At 42.0% G+C, this 18,927-nt stretch overlaps 1 protein-coding gene across 4 annotated transcripts; it reads right to left on the bottom strand.

Annotated features, from left to right (window-relative positions):
* Positions 1 to 572: 572 nt before the first annotated feature.
* Positions 573 to 15,081, bottom strand: ELAC1 (elaC ribonuclease Z 1). 4 transcript variants are annotated; one of them, XM_024103372.3, is made up of 4 exons: positions 14,943 to 15,081; positions 10,068 to 10,279; positions 3,275 to 3,742; positions 573 to 1,901 (listed from the first exon to the last, which is right to left on the bottom strand). In XM_024103372.3, the coding sequence occupies exons 2-4, from the start codon at positions 10,222 to 10,224 to the stop codon at positions 1,432 to 1,434; spliced, it is 1,095 nt and encodes a 364-aa protein (XP_023959140.1). In that variant the 5' UTR covers positions 10,225 to 10,279; positions 14,943 to 15,081; the 3' UTR covers positions 573 to 1,431. The 4 variants fall into 4 exon arrangements, with proteins under 4 accessions (XP_023959140.1, XP_005296930.1, XP_005296932.1 ...); XM_005296873.5 differs by having other exon boundaries at positions 14,030 to 14,973; XM_005296875.5 differs by having other exon boundaries at positions 14,010 to 14,965.
* Positions 15,082 to 18,927: the final 3,846 nt, after the last annotated feature.

Raw genomic sequence — 18,927 nt, 5'->3', positions numbered from 1 at the left:
AAAAGTTTGCGTATAGTGTAGTTCAAATGACATGATTTCGTAATTTCTTTACCTATGTTATTAACATCTTAATGAAAATTTTAGTTCAGTTTTTTACTATGCACTTCAGTTACTGTACTGCTCATCTTGTGCAATGAAAGTCAGTTTCACTGGCAGGTTCTTAGTGTACCCAGGCTTGTGTTTCAGACACTACACGAAAATGTTTAAAAATGCTGAACAAAAAACAATCTCAGAAAAAAACAAACAAACAAAAAAAACCCACACACACTTTGCGTGGCCCTAGGCAGCATTTTTTTTTTGTCTACAAAACCCATAATTTTAATTCTGAGCCAAATTTAAATCTACAGTGTCCCTTTAACAGCTAGGGAGTACAGTCAACCATTTATCTGTGTGGTGAATTTTCATTGACATTAGTGATCTCTTCAAGCAAATAGATGACACAATAAATCCTTGAGGGAGTTAGACCAGATGACCCTTGCAGTCTCTTCTAATCTTATGGTTCTATGAAATACAATAATCATATTAATGTGTAGTATTTCTGTACATTAGTGATGAGTAATTTACAAACCACGTGGCAGTTATCAATACTTTATTAGTTTGTTTATGCCAATATTCCTTTTACATAAAATCATTTAAATAATTATTGAAAATATTTTATACAAAAGCTCATGAGAGGTTGAGAAGTTAAAAAATATCTACTTTGGTATGCCACTAGGATTCACGGAGGACTGTAAATAAGATGCAAAAAATGCAAAATTCTATTTTAAGACTTAAGACTAGAGAATCTGAAGTTCTAATAAAAAGTGTCTAGTGTTCAGAAGATTTCTGCCTATACGGTTAAGTTTTCCAGACTGTTTGGCTAAATACCTGAATCAAGCACCTAAACACTTAATTCCAAAAAGATAAGTTAAAGGCATTCCATATATTTTATTTTAAAAGTTATTTAGATTTGCAGCTAAGTGTTTAGATGATCAATAAATATTTTGCTTTGTCTCCACATGTTTCCATAGTTGTATTTATATAAACCAAAGAATGAGTTTCCTTTCCCCCCCCCCCCTTGCTCGGGTAGCTGCACACCTATTTCACTTAAGACAGTGAGTTTGACTAGTAATCTGCTTTTCCATCTCCCTTCTTCCTAGGAGGGCAAGTTAACAGCAATACCATTCTATAATGGCCCATTTCTCAGAGGTGTGGAACACCTTCAACTGCCATTAAAGTTGCTGAGGCACTCCGCATTTTGCAGAGTTGAGCCTTAAAACTCTATAGCAAGTAAATCCAGCACTTAGTCATTCTCTAGCAACTGAGCATGTCACCTTAGCAATTCAACTTCTTCATCTGGAAACCGAGGAACCAATTTGGATACCTGAAGCCCTAGCTGTAAACTCACAGTTCAACAGCAAGCTAATTTGTGTGATATTATAGAGCTAGATGCTACTTCTGCTTTTTCCCTGGAATATCTATTGTCATAAAATCCTCAGCTAAAGTTACTTCTTGACCATTTAACGCTGATTCTGCTTGTCTCTTCAGTTCCGTGACATCAATATCTCCTTCTCCAATTTGACCAGCTGGTTTATACCTTTGACTGAAGTGAGTCAGAACCAGTTTCTTAACCTTACACAACTTTGCAAACTCAGCTGCCATTTTTGGAGTGCTATGACCATGCTCTTTGGCTTTGTCCACTTGGGCGTCATCCAGTGTGGCTTCATGAACTAACAGATCTGCTTCGTAACACAGTTTCTTTGCTCCATCTCCAACCACACCTGAACAGTCACCTAAAATACAAATTTTTCTTCCAGGAATAGGCTCCTCCAAGACATCTGAAGGAGAAATGGTTACTCCATTTTCTAAGACAACTGTAACACCATTCTTCAGTTTCCCATATATAGGGCCTGGCTGAACTCCTAGAAAGTTAAGTCAAAAGTGTATGGTTAGTTTTAGTGTTTTGAAAATAAACGCTGCTCATATTTCAATGCAGTGTCTGACAAATTTTACATTTAACCTATTCTTAAGGCATGGGTTTCTTACAAATTAAGTACTAGGATATGGCAAAGTGGGAATTTTCTTTAATATTTTTATGAATCCTATGGGCGCCTCAGTTTCTCTCTATCATTGCATTGCTACCCAGTGGGGGCAAAAGGGTTAAACATTGCTCTTGCACCCACACAGGAGACACAAGCATGTATCACCTTGCTGTCTGGGTGGAATGAATAGTCATTAAGGAACTGTTTGAAACTGATCCAGATCAACAGAGAGAGTCCAGAGAGACAACAAGTAGTACCAAAGATTGAACAATCACTTCCTCTCAGCAGGGAAGCTGAGGAGGAACCCAAGCTCTGGCAATGGGGCTCTGAACTCAGCATGGCCCTGTCTGGAGAAAGAAAAAAAAAAGGACAGATGTGTCCATCGGGGAATAAAATGTGGACTTCTGGGTTTGGAGGAAGCTAGCTCACTACTGGGGAACTAACTGAGGAAATCAGAGAGAGATAGTGCCTATGCTGAAGGAAGAGAGACCTGTTCAAAAGCTGGTGGTGTAGTACCAATCCTGTAGATCCATGACTTACAAAAACTAACATTTCACTTATTTCATACTCCAAGAGAACAAAATCTTAAGTTTAGTAAGAGGCTCTAACAACAGATTTTAAGTTGCGTATTTTGAAGTGAATACATTCCCCCAAATACACTCTATAGCCAGTTTTATGTTCTCTTTCTCATGTAAGCCCTTAATAAATGTGCTAGCAAGTGGAGCTTGGTTTTTACCCCTCTAATGAGCAAACCAGTATGCATTTGTAGAGGAAAAAAAAAATTATAGAATATCTTCCCTTTTCTTGTGAAGAATAAAGTGGCCCATTTCAGAATGTATTACAGACAGATGCACACTGTTCTGATTCAGTAAGCTTCCTTGCAGGAGTTTTCAGAAGACACTATAGCCATTAGTGAAGAATATCGTTTTGTTACAATTCCTGGAAATGTGAATCAGCTGTCAGCCTGAACACTGTGTATACTTGAATATCCATCACCTATTGATGGATCCATTTTCAACAGTTACAATATAACACTCTTGCTTACACACCATCAGAATAGGTGCCTTAGAAAGTCTAATAAAGCATTTGGCAGTTAACGTAAGCATATAAGAAATGTAGTTAAGTGTATTGTTCTATTATGACTTTAATATGCATCAATTATATCATAAGGACATTCACGAATAGATTTTAAGAAACAAAGTAATATCCACAAGTCATAAGAATTCAAGGAAAAAATAAATGAAGCTAGTTACCAAGGTCTTTTAGCTTCTGCGCATTAAGTTTACCAGTCCGCTGCTTCTCCTCCACTAAAAATCCAAAGGAAGGAATACGGTGAAATAATCGAAATGCTTTCATAACAAATTGCTGATTGTTGACCAGTGTGTAGGAGTTTTCTACAGGATCCAGATGAAGCGTTCTCCCTTGCACTTCTTTGGAAGAGACTTCATCTCTGTCAACGTAAGATAGTTCTTTAAATTCTTCTGCAGGGCACTGATCTGGTGTAGGTACCAGTTCATGAACCACATATGGAAAGAGAAGTTGCGAGTGGGAGAGTTCCAGAGTTCTCCAAATGAAGTTTCGTAGTCCTAATGGTCCATAGATATCAACAGGTTGCTTGCTTGTAGAAGAACTACTCTGAAGGCTAATTGTGCACAGGAGACCGGGAAGACCAAAAAAATGGTCCCCATGAAGATGAGTTATGAATATCTTAGTAATTCTACCTATGATTGAAACAAAAAGACACCATAGTAAATGTGCTGAATGACAATTACACTCACAGCAGCAAAATTAGAGCTGGTTAAAAAATGCCAATTATTTTGTGGGAAATTTACAAAAAAATCAGTTCCCAATTTTTTTAAAACCAAAACCAAACCAAGAAGTATAGTTTTTTAATTGAATTTTTTTTTCACTTTTTATTTTTTCAATTAAAATTTGAAAAGTCTGAACCAAAATTACATTTGTCATTGTTTTTGTTTGGGTTGACAAGCCATTTTTTGCCAAAAGTTTGTGTGGTTGAAAGTTAAGATCAAAATGCGTTTTAAGAAAAATTGACTAATATGGTGACCATTGCTGCATTAAAATGCAAACAAGTTCTGGATGGGAGCTGCATTTTATCATACCACATGAAGACTGTGGGCCAATGAGAACCACTGGGTGAACTTCTGCCTTTGTTCTAGTTTCTAGTTCATTCCAAACATGCAAAGAGGCCTCCCACAAGCTGTATAGCGCAATTTACAACTAAGATTTCATGTACTCCACAGCAAGCTGGCAGTACATTCTGGCACAGGATTCTGGATTTTCTGCAGCATTTTAATCTCAATTAAGGAGGTTTAACCAGTTAAATATTCACAGTTTAATATCAAAAGTCACAATTAGATCATCTAGTCTGACCTTCTGTCTTATCCCAGTCACCCATGAATTTAGCCCAATGACTTGTGTTTGACTAATGCATATGTTCCAGAAAGGTTTACCGTCTTGATCTGAAGACTTCAGGAAATGAGGAATTCTTCAATTCCCTTGGTGGTTTGTTCAAATGGTTAATCACTCTCGCTGTTAATTTGTGCCTTCTTTCTAATTTGGCTTCAGTTTCCAGCCACTGGTTCTTGTGATACCTTTCTTTGCTAGATTAAAGGGCCCTTTACTACCTGGTATTTTCTTCCTGTTGTGAAGGTACCTATAGACTAATCTTTTAGATAAACTACACAGCTCTTTAGATCTCACTGCAAGGCATTTTCTCCAGCCCTCAGATAATTTTTTGTGGCTTTTTTCTGCACCCTCTGCAATTTTTCAACTTTTTTTTTTTATTAAAGTGTCAGTATCAGAACTAGACACAATATTCCAGCATTGCTCTCACCAATGTCATACACAGAGCTTTTAAATAAATTGCATCCCTACTCCTACTCATTACTCCCATTTATACATAAAGGACTGCATTAGCCCTTTTTCCACAGAATTGAACTAGGAGCTTATGTTGCATTGCTTGTCTATTATGACCAATAACTCATTTTCAGAGTCACTGGCTTTCCAGGATACACTCCCCCATTCTGCAGGTATGGCCTGCATTCCTAGATGTATAACTTCGCATTCTGTCTTAATGGACCCAGTTTACCAAGCAATCCAAACTGCTCTCTCTGACTGCCCTGTCCTCATCATTGACCACTCTGTTATAATTTGCAGATTCTCAGCAGTGATTTTATATATAACTTTCACGTCACTGATGAAAGCCTTGAATAGCATTGGGCCTAGCACTGATCCCTGTGGGACCCCACTAAAATACCCCCATTCGATGATGATTCCCCATTGACAGCAGCTTTTTGAGATGTATCAGTTATGCAGTTCTTAATCCACTTAACTTGTGCTCTATTGATATTGTATATTCTCCACGTGGGCACCAATGATACTGCCAAGAAGACCTTGAGCGGATCACTGCAGACTACGTGGCTCTGGGAAGAAAGATAAAGGAGTTTGAGGCGCAAGTCCTGTTCTCATCCATCCTCCCTGTTGAAGGAAAAGGCCAAGGTAGGGACCATTGAATTGTGGAGCTGAATGCATGGTTACACAGGTGGTGTCGGAGAGAGAGCTTTGGATTTTTTGACCATGAGATGTTGTTCCGGGAAGAAGAATTGCTAGAAAGAGATGGGATCCACCTAACGAAGAGAGGGAAGAGCATCTTCGCAGGCAGGCTTGCTAACCTAGTGATGAGGGCTTTAAACTAGGTTTGCCGGGGGATGGTGACCTAAGCCAAGAGGTAAGCGGGGGAGTGGGATACCGGGAGGCAACACAAGGAGGAGGGTACAAGATGGGAAGCCTCCTGATTTATACTGAGAAAGTAGGGCAATCGGCTAGTTATCTTAGGTGCACGTACACGAACGCAAGAAGCCTGGGAAACAAGCAGGAAGAATTGGAAGTCCTGGCACAATCAAGGAACTATGATGTGATTGGAACAACAGAAACTTGGTGGGGCACTTCACATGACTGGAGCACTGTCATGGATGGGTATAAACTGTTCAAGAAGGACTGGTACGGGAGGAAACGTGGAGGAGTTGCATTGTATGTAAGAGAGTGATATGATTGCTCAGAGCTCCAGTTTGAAACTGGAGAAAAGCCTGTTGAGAGTCTTTGGGTTAAGTTTAGAGGCAAGAGCAACAAGCGTGATGTCGTGGTGGACATGTGCTATAGACCACCGGATCAGAAGGATGAGGTAGATGAGGCTTTCTTCAGACAACTAATTGAAGTCTCCAGATCATAGGCCCTGGTTCTAATGGGGGGACTTCAATCACCCTGACATCTGCTGGGAGAGCAATACAGCAGTGCACAGACAATCCAGGAAGTTTTTGGAGAGCGTTGGGGACAACTTCCTGGTACAAGTGCTGGAGGAACCGACTAGGGGCCGTGCTCCTCTTGACCTGCTGCTTACAAACGGGAAGAATTGGCAGAGGAAGTAAAAGTGGGTGGCAACATAGGCAGCAGTGATCATGAGATGGCTGAGTTCAGGATCCTGAAAAAAGGAAGAAAGGAGTAGCAGCAAAATACAGACCCTGGACTTCAGAAAAGCACACAGACTCCCTTAGGGAACTGATGGGCAGGATCCCCTGGGAGGCTAATATGAAGGGGCAAGGAGTCCAGGAGAGCTGGCTGTATTTTAAAGAAGCCTTATTGAGGGCTCAGGAACAAACTATCCCGAAGTGCAGAAAGAATAGCAAAGTATGGCAGGTGACAAGCTTGGCTTAACAGTGAAATCTTCGGGGAGCTTAAACTCAAAAAGGAAGCTTACAAGAACTGAAAATTTGGACAGATGACTAGGGAGGAGTATAAAAATGTTGCTAGAGCATGCAGGGGTGTAATCAGGAAGGCCAAAGCACAATTGGAGTTGCAGCTAGCAAGGGATGTGAAGGGTAACAAGAAGGATTTCTACAGGTATGTTAGCGACAAGGCGGCCAGGGAAAGTGTGGGACCCTTACTGAATGGAGGAGGCAACATAGAGACAGATGATGTGGAAAAAGCTGAAGTACTCAATGCTTTTTTTGCCTCGGTCTTCACAGACAAGGTCAGCTCCCAGACTGCTGCACTGGGCAGCATAGTCTGGGGAGGAGGTGAGTAACCCTCAGTGGTGAAAGAACAGGTTAAGGACTATTTAGAAAAGCTGGACGTGCACAAGTCGATGGGTCCAGATTTAATGCATCCAAGGATGCTGAGGGAGTTGGGTGATGTGATTGCAGAGCCATTGGCAATTATCCTGAAAATTCATGGTGATCAGGGGAGGTCACGGACGATTGGAAAAAGGCAAATATAGTGCCCATATTTAAAAAAGGGAAAAAAGAGAACCCGGAGAACTATAGACCGGTCAGCCACACTACAGTCCCCGGCAAAATCATGGAGCAGGTCCTCAAGGAATCCATTTTGAAGCACTTGGAGGAGAGGAAGGTGACCAGGAACAACCAACATGGATTCACCAAGGGCAAGTCATGCCTGACCAACCTGATTGCCTTCTATGATTAGATAACTGGCTCTGTGGATATGGGGACAGCGGTGGATGTGATATATCTTGATTTTAGCAAAGCTTTTGAAATAGTCTCCCAGAGTATTCCTGGCAGCAAGTTAAACAAGTATGGATTGGATGAATGGACTATAAGGTGGATAGAAAGATGGCTAGATCGTCAGGCTCAACAGGTAGTGATCAACGGCTCGATGTCTAGTTGGCAGCCGGGATCAAGTGGAGTGCCCCAGGGGTCAGTCCTGGGGCCGGTTTTGTTCAACATCTTTATTAATGATCTGGATGATGGGATTAATTGCACCCTCAGCAAGTTTGCAGATGACACTAAACTGGGAGGAGTGGTAGATATGCTGGAGGGTAGGTATAGCATACAGAGGGACCTAGATACATTAGAGCATTGGGCCAAAAGAAATCTGATGAGGTTCAACAAGGACAAGTGCAGAGTCCTGCTCTTAGAACAGAAGAATCCCATGCACTACTAGAGGCTGGGGACCGAGTGGCTAGGCAGCAGTTCTGCAGAAAAGGACCTAGGGGTTACAGTGGACAAGAAGCTGGATATGAGTCAACAGTGTGCCCTTGTTGCCAAGAAGGCTAAATGCATTTTGGGCTGTATAAGTAGGGGCATTGCCAGCAGATCGAGGGACGTGATCATTCCCCTCTATTAGACATTGATGAGGCCTCATCTGGAGTACTGTGTCCAGTTTTGGGCCCCCCACTACAGAAGGGATGTGGATAAATTGGAGACAGTCCAGTGGAGGGCAACGAAAATGATTAGGGAATGATTAGAGGGCTGGGGCACATGACTTGTGAGGAGAGGCTGAGGGAACTGGGGTTATTTAGTTTGCAGAAGAAAAAAGAGTGAGAGGGAATTTGATAGCAGCCTTCAATTACCTGAAGGGGGGGTTCCAAAGAGGATGGATCTAGTCTGTTCACAGTGGTGGCAGATGACAGAACAAGAAGCAATGGTCTCAAGTTGCAGTGGGTGAGGTCTAGGTTGGATATTAGGAAACACTATTTCACTAGGAGGGTGCTGAAGCACTGGAATGAGTTACCTAGGGAGGTGGTGGAATCTCCATCCTTAGAGATTTTTAAGGCCCGGCTTGACAAAGCCTTGGCTGGGATGGTTTAGTTGATGTTGGTCCTGCTTTGATCAGTGGATTGGACTAGATGACCTCCTGAGGTCTCTTCCAACCCTAATATTCTATGATTACTACTTATTTTAATGAGAATGTACCATGGTATTAAGTCAAATGCCTAAGTATATTACATCTATGCAGTTACCTTTGTCAACCAAATTTGTAATTTCAAAGAATAAACTAAGATTATTTGAAAAGACCTAACTTCCATAAAACCATCCTGAATGGCATTAATTATATTCCCATCCTTAAACTCTTTATTAATTGAATCCTCTATCAATGTTTTGATTATTTTGCCTGGGATTGATAGCAGGCTAATCAATCTATAGTTATTCAGGTCATCCCACTTGTCCTTTTTGAATACTGGCACAACATGAGTACTTTTCAAGCCTTCTTTAATTGCCCCAGTATTCTAACATTTATTAAAAATCAATGTCAGCAGGACATAGATCCTCAGCCAACTCTTTTAGGACTCTTAGGTGCAAGTTATCCAGGCCTGCTGGTTTACAAATGTTTATCCCTAATAGATAATGTCTATCATCCTCATTAGCTACTAATGGACTGGAAAGAACTTCATTTTTATGTGATAGGAATACCTCATCCTGCTTCTTTCCAAATATAGAACAGAAATATTTATTGAACACTTTTCTGCATCATCAATAATTTTACCATCCTCATCTAGTGATGAGCCCATACAACTGCTAAGATTTCTAATGTTTTTACTTAAACAAACATGAAAACAAATAATGTACAATCAGCAGCACACTCAGTGTTTATTTGTTTTGATATTAAATTAAGTTCCATGCTATCCCCATATGCAGTTTTTGATATGCCATAGTTTTTGGTATGGACAACACAACTGCATTGTAAAAGTCACAAGGGAAAGGTGAATATTTTGGCAGCTAGGTAGAAAGCAGTTAGGGTTTTTGGAACTTGCACAGGTACTCGAAGTGTTTTGGGATAAGCAAATCTAACAGCAAATATTTTTAAGTGATCAGTCATGAAATAATTAATGTTAACGTTGACATGTCCATCAACATCCGCAGCTTTCTGAACACCCAATTAAAGTGAATGGGACCATTCACACGTCAAGCTATTGTTTCAAGCTGTCTGCAGACTCAGAATATGGCAATGCATAGGTTTAAATTTAGTTCATTTTTGGAAATTATAATCATTAAGGCTAGAAGCTTGTATTAGATTAAAGCTTTTGTTCTGGAGAACAATTCTGCAATAAAGAGTGATAAAGGAGAATTCCATAGCAAGTTCAAGTGGTCCCACCTAAAATACAGTAATTAGAGATGTTCACTCATATTTACAGAGGTCTTCAGACAATGTGAGCCTGACTAGAAAAGGTATTTCCTTTGGACAGTATGAAGATTATTCTCTCTCAAGATAACAACTTTCAATTGCACTGACCTGCTTTAAGATGGCTTTTCATAAATTGTGTTTGAGTTCCCTCTCCACAATCAAATAGCCAGCATTCTCCTTCACTACGAATGACTAAAGCTGAAGCTCCTCTTGTTGGAGATGGATATGCTGAGCCTGTTCCCAGAAAAGTTATATCCATGGACATTATGCCCAAGTCAGTGTACAAATATATCACTGTAAGTCTATTGCACGTGCTTATTCTGCAGAGGAAAAAACAACAAACAACAACAACTAGTTGTGGCTTTGCTTTAAATAAGGGGTGTCAAACTCATTCTACTACTTGGGTCAAATTACATTTTTAAATGTAGTCCGTGGACTGGGGTATAAATGTAGGACCGCCCTTTCCAATTCACAACATATCTCACAGTGATGTTAATGAGGTTTGCACAAAGGTTAAGGGTAGAATATGGCTTTTATTCAGTAACAAACCTTATTGTCCCCTCCAATATCAATTGGAAGGATATTCTCATTGTCAGAAAGACAACACTACATTGGTTTATGCTCACTTTGCATTTGGAAGAGAAGACTCTCTTAGCAACAATGATGGCTAGAAATTTATTTGGGCCTGGTCTACGTTAGAAAGTTAAGTTGGTGTCAGTTAGGGGTGTGAAAAATCCATCTCTCTGCGCTGTGTAGTTAAGCTGACCTAACCCCTACCATTAGGTCAATAGGCTTGTTTACACTTAAAACATAACAGCAGCACAGCTGCACCACTGTAGCGCTTCAGTATAGACACTACCAATGCCAATGAGAGGGATTCTCCCTTCGGCATAGGCAATACATCTCCTTGAGAGGCAGTAGCTAAGGTCAACAGGGATTTAGGTCAGTTAAACATTGCCCCTCAGGGGTGTGGATTTTTCACACCCCCGACTGACACAGTTAAACCGACCTAATTTTCTCACGTAGACCAGGCCCTAGCTATCACCTCTCGGGGAGGTGGATTACCTATGCCAATGGGAAAATCCCTCCTGTCAGTGCAGCTAACGTCTACTTTGAAGTGCTACAGATACAGCTGTGCTGCTGAAGCATTTCTAGTGTAGATGTTGGTTTTAAAATGAAAGCGGATATTCTACAAAATCTTTATATGGTATGCAAGCCACATGACAATATTGAATGGGCGAGCTGTTTGACGCACCTGTTTTAGCGGCAGTGTTTTGTACAAATAGTTGTCATAAATTAGTTTTGTTTGTTTCTCCTTTACATTGTCAGAAGGAAGATGTCTTATGTTTATATATGTGATCTGAATGTATGTGCTATTTGTATGTTTAATTAAAAGCAGTCCAGAGACTGTTAGCAAAATATTGTAAATTGCATTCATGCTTGGTCCTGCTAGTGAAGGCAGGGGGCTGGACTCAATAACCAAGGTCCCTTCCAGTGTTTTGGTGGGGGGAGGGATAGCTCAGTAGTTTGAGCATTGGCCTACTAAACCCAGGGTTGTGAGTTCAATCCTTGAGGGGCCACTTAGGGATCTGGGGCAAAAATCAGTACTTGGTCCTGCTAGTGAAGGCAGGGGGCTGGACTTGATGACCTTTCAAGATCCCCTCCAGTTCTAGGAGATAGGATATCTCCATTAATTTATTTAATATTTATTTATGTTGCATATTTGCATTCTCTTAAAGTTAATAAAATTTAAAAACTTAATTTTCAAAATTTATTTTCAGACATTCCCACAGCCTTGTAAACAATACAAATTTTGAGTATTTCAACAATTAAGTCTTTGCCCTAGGGAGGGGTGAGGGAAGAAAGGAAATGACTACCATTAAAGCTACTTCAAAAGGTATTAAAATAAAAATACTGCACACAGCCAACCACATGTAGTTATATCAAAAGAAATGAACCATTATTTCCTAAAGGGCTATAAAGATTCTCTTCATTTTGGTTCAATAGTCCATTATCTCACCATATTAACAGGATTCCCCGCAGGATGGTGGAAGATAGCATGTTATTAATCTAAACCTGATTACTCTATCAGTTACCTTGTTGAAATAGAATAGCTCCAGAGAAGTCAGAAATAAAAAATTTGCTTTGTATATAATAGCAACTATAAATACACAAAGGGCTACATTATTTTATAACAATGTAGGCATGTCCAATCGATCAGTAGCTTCTATGTTGTAAAAGCCCAATACAGTTGCTGAAGTTCAAATGAGTTTTTGCCATTGACTTCAATGGGAACAAATTGCCCTCCCCCACCCCTCTTCAAGGTACTAACCCAGTAACATGTCCAGTAATTATGTGCTTAGGCGTTTAAATCAATCCAATATTGTACAGCACATATTTTCAGATAAGATATAAAATCAGTTCTAGCAACCTGTATTCATTAGAGATCGCATGTCACTTTTGGGAAAGAGGATATTAAATTCACTACCTGGACCATAAACTGACCATGAATAAGTTTAGGCTGGAAATGAGAAGGTTTCTAGCCATCAGAGGACTGAGGTTCTGGAACAACCTTCCAATAGGCATAGAGAGGCAAATACCCTAATTAGTTTTAAGATGAAGCTTGATAAGTTTATGAATGGGAATACACAATGGGATAACTTGTGATAGCAGGTGATTGGACCCAATGACCCAGGAGGTCCTTTCCAGTCTTATGCTCCTATGACTTATAGCAGTATTTTTCAAAGTACGGGTCACAACCCAGTACTGGGTCATGGAATGTCAGGCACTGGGTCACCTTGCAAATTCAAACTGTAACGACTGTTGCTGCGCAGCAAGGGCCTGGAGAAGAGAGAGGTAGCAGGTGGGCAGGGAAACAAGTTGGGGCTTGCAGGGCTGCTGCAGGCCTCTCCCCCAGGCCCCGGAGCTCGCTGCTACTGGTGGGAAGAGGGACCCTTTCCCCGAACTCCTCCGTACTGAGGGAGAGAGAGGCCCTTCCCCTGGAGGGAGCGCCCTGCTGCCTGCCGGCAGGGAGCAAAAGAGGGTAACTTATAGGAACCTGCTGCCTTAAGTTTGCCCTGCAGTTTCAATTCAATTCAATTCTTCACTTCCTGTATTAAGGAGGTTCTGTGAATCACAGAACCTTTTTCAGAGGAGGCTGCATTTCAGTAGTGGGGAAGGGATCCCATTATACTGTGTACTTGCTTATAAAACAGATTTCAGATCCTTCAGGATGAAACAATATAGAAACTTATATCATTTACTTGGAAAACCAAAAAGAGACGAGAGAACCATACTATTGTATGGTTTCTCCCTCACATCTTTACAAGCACAATGCTGAGTCCTTCTGAAAATGGAGCAAGTTTGACTGTGCTCCATACCAGCTACTGACAGCATTCCACTTGTGAGAACCCTGCAATCCCAGAGATAGCACAAACCTAAGAGCTGCAGCTTATATGCATCTCCAACCTGCTCCTCTTCTGATCTACACAGTTGTGAGAGAAGATTGCAATAGTATCTTCAGAAGTCATGCAATTATAGGGACTAACCTGCTCCTTCCATGGGGTTTAAATGCTTTAAGGGGAGCACATGGCTCTTAGCTGTATCTATACGTACACCATTGCGTGGGTAGGAAGAGTCCAAACACAACAGACATTCCATCCATAGGGAAAGCATCATACTAGTTTCACAATGCCATCACATTAGTTTTTGCAAACACACAAAAGGACTATTTAAATTGACCCAGATACAACTATATACTCCTTTTTAAAAAAAATAATAATTACAACCTAAATTTTGGGTCTGATCTACTACATGGTGTCCCTGTAATATAACCTTACAGCCCAATCTGTGCAGATACCAGACAGCCAATGCTACTGCACAAATACATTCTGGCAGAACAAAGTGAAGTCATTAAAATCCTTACATAATTTCAGCCCCTTTCTAAAATACACAGGACAGTAACTAAAAATATATCTGACAAATTGAAAAGGGAAGGGTGAGATAGTGGAGTGTGCACTGGTTTCTACCAAAAGTATCACAAACACTGACCATTAAAAGAAAAAGATTACTTGTTAGCATTCTTTAATGCAAGCGGACCCAGATTTTCTTGTGCCTTGTAATGAGGAAGTTTTGCTAGGATCAGCCCTACCAGCTCCAGTCCTCAAGATGAAGGCCCAGCCTCAGAGAAAGCCGTAGCGGACCCAACCTTCTTCACATGCCGCGATGAAGGGCCAGCCTCAGAGAAAGCCCCAGTGGGCCCAGCCTTCTTTGCACCCCTTGACAGCTGGGCTGCTGAGTGGCTCCAGTCTCTCTCACACACTTTGATGAATGAGTTGCCCTAGAGCTGTGGTTCTCAAACTACTGTATCGGTGACCCCTTTCACATAGCAAGCCTCTGAGTGCAACCCCCCTTCTAAATTAAAAACACTTGTTTATATATTTAACACCATTATAAATGCTGGATGCACAGCGGGGTTTGGGGTGGAGGTTGACAGCTGGCAACCCTAAGCCTGCGACCCCCCGTTTGAGAACCCCTGCCAGAGAGGACCCTGCCCCAGCAGGCCCAGCCTTCTTCGCTCTGGGGTTTGAGCATTGGCCTGCTAAACCCAAGGTTGTGAGTTCAATCCTTGAGGGGGCCATTTAGGGATCTGGGGCAAAAATCTGTCTGGGGCTTGGTCCTGTTCTGAACAGGGGGTGGGACTAGATGACCTCCTGAAGTCCCTTCCAACCATGATGAGCCAGTCCCAGAGGAGCCCGTGGCAGGCCCGGCCTTCCTCACGCATCGCAGCGGGGCCGCTCCTGGGGTTCCCCGTGCGGGAGGGGGCCCGTCTCGCGGGCCGCAGAGACCCAGCTGCCCCCCGCCCCCCATAACGGGGCCGAGCGGCTCCTGCTGCCGGGGCCTTTCCGGGGGGGCCGCTGGAGCGCGCCCTGTGACGGGGCGAGGGGAGCCAGGGAACGCCGCCCCGCACGCCGGGCCTCCTACCTTCATGCCCCGCCGCCCGCCAAGAGGAAGCTCCGCCGCCGAGGAGGCGGGGCTGGGGGCGGGCCGCGCTCAACCTGCGGCGCCCTGGGGCGGGGAGCGCTCGTGCTGCCGGGCTTTGTGCCTCAGGGCCCCAGTCAGCCAAGGGGGTGAGGAGCGGGCAGGAGAAAGGGGCAGCGGCGGAGCGTCGTGGGGGTTCCAGGCGCCTGAGCCCGTTTGTGGTGCAGCCGAGACTAGACGGTTGCTCTTGTTGTGGGGTTTAACTTCCCAACAATTCTTCCCGCAGAAACAGGGGGATCCGTTACAGGATGGAAGCATTTGCTCCACTCAGGTTGCTCTGGCTCACACGCGGTGCTCACTTCCATCTTTTCCCCTTCGTTGACCAATGCTTCTCCTGGGACCAGTTCAGGGCACCCAGCCATGAGCTGTGTAACTCAACATGTAAATTTTTTTTAGAACATTTAATGTACATAATCATAAATGTCAACTACTGCGGTCACATCAGCGCAGCTAAACATTCTGTAATGACTGCTGGCTCTCCGTCCAAATACTACATCGGTCCAAACCTGCTCAGCTTTGAAAAATTAGATAGCAGCAAGCTGCTCAAATTAGTAACATTGTTCTTCAGCTAGCCAGCTGCTACCCATCTTGCTTTGATCCCACTAATGTATTCATCTCAGGATGTAATTGTACATAAACAGTATTAAAAATGTGTTGAAGCAGTGTTCACCCTGACCTTAGTGTCAGGGATCTTTACTGCTTTTATAAAATAGTTGTATTTAAAATCCTAATGGTTTGGAAGTCGGTATCTTTGAGAAGCCTCCTTCAAAAACTCTCCATTGAACAGTTTATATATAAAGCAAGAAAACTACTTGGGAAATGTTAAAGTAGACTCTTGCGGCATGCTGTTATAATCTGTGAGTTTAATGCATAGCATAAGTAGCTTTCTTAGTTGTCTTTTTGGCTAGAAGAAGAACAGGAGTATTTGTGGCACCTTAGAGACTAACAAATTTATTAGAGCATAAGCTTTCGTGGACTACAGCCCACTTCTTCGGATGCATCTTCGTGGGCTGTAGTCCACGAAAGCTTATGCTCTAATAAATTTGTTAGTCTCTAAGGTGCCACAAGTACTCCTGTTCTTCTTTTTGCGGATACAGACTAACACGGCTGCTACTCTGAAACCTGTCATTATTTTTGGCTAGAGTTATCTCAATTAAAATTGAACAAAGCAGAAATGATATATAGAAATTGCCATCACCAATGCAGAACATCTACACAGCCAAAATTCTGAGAACTATGCAATGAACTGACTAGTATGTATGTTTATCACTGCCCAATAGTGGATGAAATCAGAAAGGCTGCATTATGTTAGCAAGCCAAAGAGTAAAGATCCTGCATTTTTGGAGCAACAAGCATTTTTAGCAATGTCGCCATGAAGTTCTGGTAGATAGCATAACAGGCATTGTCATCATTGCTAAAACAAAACAAAAAAAGTGTTTTTATCCTGGGCTATTAGGGTTACCAACTTTGGTTGGATGAATTCTTGGAGGTTTCATAACATGACATTATCTTTAATTAAAAATTAACATTTAATTCCTGGAGATTCCACGACAATTGTGGAAGGTTGGCAACTCTATGGGCTATCCTGCTGTAAAATCCCAGTGGAGACAATGCACCTGTAGTTTTGCCCTAAAGTAAACCACAATCATTAGATTGTAAACTCTTTAAGGGCAGGGACTTTCTTTTTCTTCTGTGTTTATACAGTGCCTTGCACAACCATGTCCTGGTCCATGACTGGGGCTCCTCCTACCTGTTATGATAAACTAGTGAGGTCAACCACAGGTGGGGGAAGATAGCATTGAATTAACCTAACTACCTGGTGGTTAAAACCTACAGCTGTCTTGTTTCACCTACGATTTTACAGCAAAATAACTAACTGGTTAGTTATATGATGGTGAAGTCCATCTTTTTGGCAGTAACGACAAGCCCGAAAGTGGCTGAAAGTCTGGCTGTCACAGCAGTCCTATGGTACCAGATATTCCTGTGGCTCTCAGGATGCTCTCCACACAGCGCTAAGTGGCACTGCTGTTCTTATTAGGGCTGGCTGACTGCTCCCAGCCCTTCCCACGGGTCATTACAAATCCCCATGGATTTCCGTGGGGGCACGATGAGGCCCTGCAGCTGTAGGTATAGCAACATAACTGTAACTGTCACCAGAACTTCTGAGCAGCAAGGGATTGTAGTAATAAATAAATCCTGGCTTAGCAGTCAGAGCCCTGGACCAGATTCAAGAGACTTGGAGTCTATTCCTGGCTCTGCCACTGACCTGCTGGATGACCTTGGGCAAGTCACCTCTCTCGCGCCTCAGTTTCCCCATATGCAAAGTGGGCATAATGATACTGACTTCCTTTGTAATGTTCTTTGAAATCTACAACTAGAAAGTATATAGAAGATGAGGTATGCCTGCAGGAATATATTTGAGGTCAAACGTTAACCACTTACTTTAAAACCAGGGGGGATGAGCACTACAACAGTTCACAGTGGGGCAGCCACTGACCCTTTCTCTTTATAGCTCATCAGCAAAACTCAGTCATTTCTACAAGATGGGGAACATTGATTTAATGGAGAAAATAGGAATGGAATACCATTTTCTGAAGTGCTACAAGGGTTTTGCCCACTCTTCCAGTAATGGCTCACAAGGGGCAAAGTTCGCTGACCCATGCTGTCAGTCCTTTGCATTTTCCACATTTGTTCCATGCACAGAATTTCCATTGACAACATTGGGAGTTCTGAGTGTGGAGAGAATGCAAACTAAGCAATAAAGCCACAGTGTGGATCAGAGAACAGAATTTTGTCCAGAATCTTTAGCATAACATACTGGTAAAAAAACAAAACAAAAGCCCCCTTGAAGATCTGTGGATTCTAATCCCATTTTAGGTTAATGTGAAGATGAATTTGGAGATATCCTGCTAGTCCCACTATTTACATATGTTACCATAAACGGTTGTCATAGCTGGGCATCCCTACTTACAAGTCACCTAGGCCTGGAATAAAAAAATATCGTAGGTCAGGTTTGAGGGGCATTGACGTAGCTGTATGGGGGATACTTGCACAGGACCTGCTGTAGGACAACGTTAGTTGTTGCTCACTTACATTGGCACTGAAATCCATTAGAATAGAGTAAAAATGCAAGATTCCCTCAAACAATTTAGTATCACTTTTGGAAAGTGCTGTATATTGAGCAGATACATTAGTTTAAGAATAAAACAGAATCAAGCATAATTTGGGCAAAGGAAAATGCATTTTACTAAGAAAATAGAAGACCAAAACACACATCTCAGTACAGGTACAATATTATAAAAGGAGAAAAAAGAAACAATTCACATTTCAACACAATTTTTGTTCCAGCTGACCCCTGGCCCTCCTGAAATAAATCAAATCCTAGATTGAATTTGACATCCTAAAGAGGCCCTTTCTCTAGACTAGAATTGTTCACACAAGCATTCCCAACATAGAGCGATTTCTTTATAGCATGTTTGAAATAATTTTGCCATTAATTTTATTCCAGAAGAGCAGGCTGATCTACTGTGTGTAGTCTGGAGCAGGGTTACCATATTTTAAGTTCCCAAATAGAGGACACTGCCAGGGGAAGGAGAGTACAGTTTCTTTTTACTTTGAATATCTAACATTTATAAACAAGTGTAATGGCCTCGAAAATAAATGTAAATCAAATTTAAAATGTACCTTTTTACATGCAGTCAGTTCTTTTCTACTGCCTTCTTCCTGTTGTGCCATGAAAGTCTTTGCAAGATGTGTGCCTGAAGTTGTACTGTACAAGCAGGATCCCTTTCAGCGACTCAAAAGTCAATACCATGCCACCCTTACTTCTATGCTGCTGCTGCTGGTGGCAGCACTGCCTTCAGAGCTAGGCACCCAAACAGCAGTCACTGCTCTCCGGCTGCCCAGCTCTGAAGGCAGTGTTGCCACC

The sequence above is a fragment of the Chrysemys picta genome, chromosome 6 (assembly GCF_011386835.1).
Source record: "Chrysemys picta bellii isolate R12L10 chromosome 6, ASM1138683v2, whole genome shotgun sequence".
Lineage (NCBI taxonomy): Eukaryota > Metazoa > Chordata > Testudines > Emydidae > Chrysemys > Chrysemys picta.
This window is presented reverse-complemented; position numbering and strand designations above follow the sequence as displayed.